Genomic DNA, 6,000 nt, shown 5'->3' on the forward strand with positions numbered 1-6,000 from the left:
GCAGTCTTCTCTCAAATGTTGTGCTTTTGTCTACAAAGTGTACGAAGGACAGAATCCTCTGTTTAAACATATCACAAATCTAATCACAATTGCAAAATGCGCAAAACAACCACCAAAAAAATCGCAAAAACAGCTAAAAAATTCAAAAAATCACAAATAACTCAAACAAAATGTCAAAAAAATCAAAAAAGAAAAAAAAATGCAAGAAAAGAAAACGCAATTGTATCATTTTTGTATTGCTTTTTGTGCAGTCCTAGTTTACATTCACCATATAGCGGGTTAGCAGGATGCCACGACAAGAAAGGCGTTTTACCCAGGCATCCGTGGCAGCCAAATCGCAGGTGGAACAGAAGACTATCAATAAAAATACCAGGTGGTAGATCAAATCATAAAAATCACTGGGTGGTATAGATCAAATCATTAAAAACACCAGATGGCATGCATTAACATCTTGTGCCCCCGTAGGCAAAGGCTGGGGATGTGGCACATATAAAAAAAGAGGGTACTAATTACCCCTCCCTTTCGACATGATGCCAGTCTCTTTAATAAAGGAAAAAACACAGTCCACGGTGGAGACAGTAATATCTGTGGTGACCCAAAGATCCATGTCCACCTACACTACAAATGAACAAAGAAAGGGCCAGGGGACACACTGTTTTAACATGAAATAACATAGATTATAGCCGGCATTATAATTCAGATTTTCTTTAGTAATTGTAGCCTGTGATTGCATGCTGGTATGTAATCTTTCTGTTAAATTGCTAGCACCATTTTTCTGAGCTAAGAGAAATTAAATGGCGGTGAGATAGTAAAAGCATCTCGGTAGGAGTTGTTTTATTTCTTTAGTTATGTCTTTCAAATAGTATTATCTTATAAAGGGCCCAAATTACGTTATGTTCTGAGCCATGTTATAAAGTTGTTAAAGTTGTTTCCTTATCAAAAACAGACCTGGAGTTGAGTTTTGTTTCATTCGCATATGTTTAACACACAAAACCTGCAGATTTACGCTGAATTCTTCTCTGAAACTGAAAATGTGGTGATACAGGAAGTGCTTCACTGTGTTTTTAAACTCCAAACACCTTCACTAGAATCATTTGGAGCATTTCAGCCCTGGGATTGTCAGTATCTACTGAACAAAAGGTAAAAAGGTTGAGCTGTTAATTTGACATTAGAAGGTGGAAAAGAGTGTTTTAAGATTTGGAAATGTAAACAAACTAATAATGCTGGATAACTCAAACAAGAATTAAACAAAACACAACTCCAGCTCTGTTTTTGATGAGATAACAATATAATTAACATGACTTAAAGCTCACAAGAGTCAATTTTGTGTCATATAGAACCTTTAAACATTATATAAGAAGATCTTCAGTTATCACTCCACTCCACACTCCAGGTGTGCAAAAATATTGAAATATCGATATATCACATTGTTAAATGTGATGATACAGTATCGATATCATGGGCTGCTGTACTGATATGTCACCAAGAGTATTTTTTGGTATATTTTACAAAATTATTTTGTTACAGTGCTACAGTTTTGTTGCTTGTTTAGTGGAAGGAAACTTGTATAGGCAACACATTTGACATTCTGATGATTAAACATTGCAAAAAGAAATATCTAAGTAAGTTAAAATGATTTAAATTAAGAATATTTTACTTTATTTGAGTAGATTTAACTTGACAAGTAAAATTATCTACCAATGGAATAAGTGTGTTTTTTTTTTTATTCAAGCAACATTTGATTTTGTTTCTTATTTTAAGTGTAAAAAGTTGTTGTTTTTCTTATTTTAAGTGGAGCAAAATGTATTTTCATATTTTAAGTACAAAAAGTCTTGTTCCACTGGCAGATGATTTTACTCAAATCATGATAAAACTTTGTGAATTTAAGTCATCTTATCTTGACTAGATTTTAGTTTTTGCAGTGAAATGTTTGTGTTTCATATTCACTTTGCACAAGAAGTGATTTAACAAATACTTTTAGTATCACAGCAGTTTTTACCCTGTCAAATCGACTTGAAATATATCGTATCAAATCGTATTGAATCGAAAGCACACTGTATCGAGGTATGTATTGTATCGTGGCCTATGTATTGAGGTATCTATTAGATCGTGGACTATTTATCGAGATATGTATTGTATCTGTAACTTCTTAACAATCCCCAGCCCTAGTTACCTGTAGCTGGAGAGGTGGACTGCGGCGTGTGCTCCAGGCTGCTCGTGGAGCGGGAGTTCCCGGTCTCGCCGATGATCTCGGACGCTCCTGCGCTGCTGGGCCTGCTCATCCCCTTCGCCTCTGGATCGCCGTCTTCTCCAGACAGGTAGGCGGCGCTCTGCTGGCTTTTGAACATCTGCTGATCGGAAGGAATCCCTGGAGTCATGATCTGCCACCCTGGATAACCACCACCAGCACTACCACCACCACCACCGCTGCTGCTGCTGCCGCTGTTAGCGACGACTTTCTGCAGATACTCCATGCTCAGCGAATTGTGAAGACGATTTAAGTTTTCGAGGTCGGTTATTGGCGCGTTTTGAGTCACCATTCTCTGTAACATCTCTCTGACCTTGATGTCCACGCCGATCATGTTGCTGTACTCACTTTGCTCTCTATCGGAAATAAACCTGTCATGAATCCTGGACATATACTGAGAATAGATGTTGCCTCGATGCTCTTGAGATAGCATACCAAGAGAATCGTGCTGTTCGGCGAGGTTGCCCTTCACCGCTAACTTGTTGAGGTGGACTTTCATGTGGTTCTTGAGAAACCAAGGCTCTTTAAAGCGTCGTCCGCAGATCTGGCAGCAGTGTTCGAATGAATCCTTGTGTTTCCTCATGTGTCCTTTGAGAAACCAGGCTTGGCTAAAGGTTTGTCCGCACACCTCGCACGGGAATTCACCGGTCGATTTTGTTTTTTCGCTTGACCCAGTCACCGCCGCTTTGGAGCCCTGGTCCGCGGTGATGTGCGCCGTTTCGACATGGCCGATGAGGTCTTCTTCTTGCGACGCGGCGAAGTCACACAAAGTGCATTTGTAGGGTTTGTGGAGGATGCGGATGTGGCGATCCAGCTCCTGTTGCTTCCGGAATTTGCCTTTGCAGAAAGAACAGCGGAAACCAGGCGGCGTTCCGGCTTGTGGTTCCTCTTGTACGGAAGCGATCGGCGATGTCGAGGTACGCGAAGTGGACTCAGGCATAAACGGCTGCGTGTTAATCACTGTCTGGGCCAATGGCGAGCTTTGTTGTTGGTTTCCATTAGCATTTATCGTTACATGGCTGGTCTTCATTTGCCTATCCCTCATTATAGCTCTTTCTTCCAGCTCGTGCAGCAGCCTGTTCTCCTCCCTTATCCGACCGCGACCTTTACCCAGAATGCCTTGCTTGTGGGTGCGTAGGTGGATCTTGAGGTTGCCCTTCTGAGCTGCCCTGTGGTCGCAGTACGGGCATTTAAACGGCTTTTCCCCCGTGTGCGTTCTCATGTGAAGAGACAAAATGCTGTTGAATCGGAAGCGTTTGCCGCACAGGGGGCACGGGTACTTCCTGTTTTTATGGCTGTCGTCCGGCGGGGAGTTGGAATGCGACGGGAGGGTTTGATTGGTCACCCTCAGAAAATGTGAAAGCTCCACTCTGCCGTTCATGCTGCTGAGGAGTCTGGCGTCCATGATTTGATTGGCCAGAAGTGCCATCTGGCTCCTGATTGGGTGGCTGGCCGGGGTAATGGGAAAGTGCTTCAAAGGCTGGTGTTACAGTTTGGTGGTCTGGGCGTCTGGCTGGGACGGGCTGGAGGGAGGGTGGGGACAGGAGGCACCTATGGGAGAAAAAAGAGAAAAATGCATGTTAAATCAAAGCATAACCACAAAGACTCAATGAATGAATGAATTAATCAATCATTGTATTTATGTAGCGCCTTTCAAAACACCCAAAGCGCTTTATTCATTCCATACTCAGTGGTGGTAAAACTATTCCCACATCTGCCCTGAGACAAACTCACGGCTTCGACCACCACCAGCACACACTCCACTTTCATACTAGGCAATGTGGGAGAAGTGTCTTGCCCAAGGACACAATTGCGTTTACATGAGAGCTTTAATTCCGACTAAAATTTATTAAATTCTGAAGAAAAATGTATTCCGCTTCAAAAAGATCACATAAACACTTAATTCCTAACGAAAATGATTACTGTATTTTTCGGACTATAAGGCGCAATATGAATAATGTTGAATTCTCTCGTCTGTTTTCCTACATGTGGCGCACTGGATTATAAGGTGCATTAAGTGAAACAAATGGGCGATACTTGAGACTGATCCCTTAGTCCAGGCGTCCACGATCCACTGGCAGATTGTGACGTAATTCATCTGGTGTTGTCTCCCTGTCTTGGTGAATGTGGATTATGAATGTGAATGGATCATTTAAGTTTGTTGTTTTTATTTCCTACGAGGACTCAAATATACACTGAGTAATAATGTGTTTAATGCAGCTTTGCACACATTTCTTTATGTTTTACAGCAATGAAACTTAAAACCACATGGCTCATTTGCATAAATTTTAAGCACTGAAAAAACAGCTTGCTCCTTGTACAGCTGATGCAGTCAGCTTTTATCGGACTAAAGGACACGACAATCCATCAAGCAGTTCGGGTTCGTAGTTTACCAAAGTCATACTAAAACACCGGTCAGTCTTCGTTCCTACTCTCACCTATGGTCATGAGCTCTGGGTAGTGACCGAAAGGACGAGATCGCGGATACAAGCGCTTGAAATGGGTTTCCTCCGCAGGGTGGCTGGGCGCTCCCTTAGAGATAGGGTGAGGAGCTCAGTCACACGGGAGGAGCTCGGAGTAGAGCCGCTGCTCCTCCACGTCGAGAGGAGCCAGTTGAGGTGGTTCGGGCATCTGTTTCGGATGCCATCCTGGGCGCCTCCCTCGGGAGGTGTTCCGGGCATGTCCCACCTGGGAGGAGGCCCCGGGGAAGACCCAGGACACGCTGGAGGGACTATGTCTCTCGGCTGGCCTGGGAACGCCTCGGGGTCCCCCCGGAGGAGCTGGAGGACGTGTCTGGGGTGAAGGAAGTCTGGGAGTCCCTGCTTAGACTGCTGCCCCCGCGACCCGGCCCCGGATAAGCGGACGAAAATGGATGGATGGATGGATACTAAAACACTTTGATTTTTGAGCACCGTGTACCACATAAAATCGATCCGAGGTTGGTACGCACAACCAGAATTAATGCGTAAAGGCGCACCGGATTATAAATCCGAAAAATACGGTATTCGGAATTAAACTTAATTCCGAAGTAAGTGGGTGGTTTATTCCGATTTTAAAGGAAATTAATTCATTTCTTGATTCAGACAATCCGGCTCCAACCAGTCCTCACTTCGGACTTTCATCCACATCTCTTTGGATTTGTGATCGGGATGCGGGAGTGGGCTGAGGTAGAGCAGCCATCGACTCAGTTTGTCTTTTTCCTCTCTTCTCCTCCTCAGCTGACAGACGTAAAGCGCAAGGAGAGAATTCTCCAGCTGCTGCTTCATTATCAATGGAACAACTGCGAAAAAACTTTGGATCATGTTTGTGTCAGTCAATAGCAGCTGAAGTGTTTGTTTTCTTCCAGTCGACGTAAATATATTTGTGTTTGTTCTGTTCAACCAGATCCCTTCCCCACCCCCAGACATTGAGTGCAATTAAATAAAGGCTATTTAACGTGTTTTCCATGTAAACGTTAATTCAGAATTATTATTTCCATCTAAACTCAAAGGAGAATATTTTAATTATGAACTATTTAATTCAGAATAATTAATTTGGAATTAAATAACATCATGTAAACGTGGTCAATGATAGTTTAGATGGAAAACATTGGATACTTATTTTGAATGTATTATTACAATTTATATGTTTTGCTCTTTGTTGTTATAATATATTGTGACGTGTGAGCTGCTGTGTCCAAAAAAACTCCCTTGTGGATCAATAAAGTTTGTCTAAGCCTAAATTTATTCCGTTCTGTGTTAGGTAACAGTATT

General features: G+C 42.5%; 1 protein-coding gene across 1 annotated transcript in view; it reads right to left on the reverse strand.

The window, feature by feature from the left end:
- The window catches only part of LOC110161323 (zinc finger protein 536-like), an 87,578-nt gene extending 83,560 nt beyond the window's left edge, over nucleotides 1-4,018 (reverse strand). Inside the window, exons 1-2 of the mRNA XM_055155914.1 lie at nucleotides 3,983-4,018; nucleotides 2,174-3,728 (exon numbers count right to left, since the gene is read on the reverse strand). Coding sequence (XP_055011889.1) covers nucleotides 2,174-3,728; nucleotides 3,983-4,018 — 1,591 coding nt within the window. The remainder of the gene's footprint in view (nucleotides 1-2,173; nucleotides 3,729-3,982) is intronic.
- Between the last annotated feature and the right edge of the window lie 1,982 nt (nucleotides 4,019-6,000).

This window comes from Boleophthalmus pectinirostris, unplaced genomic scaffold (genome assembly GCF_026225935.1).
Source record: "Boleophthalmus pectinirostris isolate CB_2022bp ecotype Guang Dong unplaced genomic scaffold, ASM2622593v1 HiC_scaffold_2, whole genome shotgun sequence".
NCBI lineage: Eukaryota > Metazoa > Chordata > Actinopteri > Gobiiformes > Gobiidae > Boleophthalmus > Boleophthalmus pectinirostris.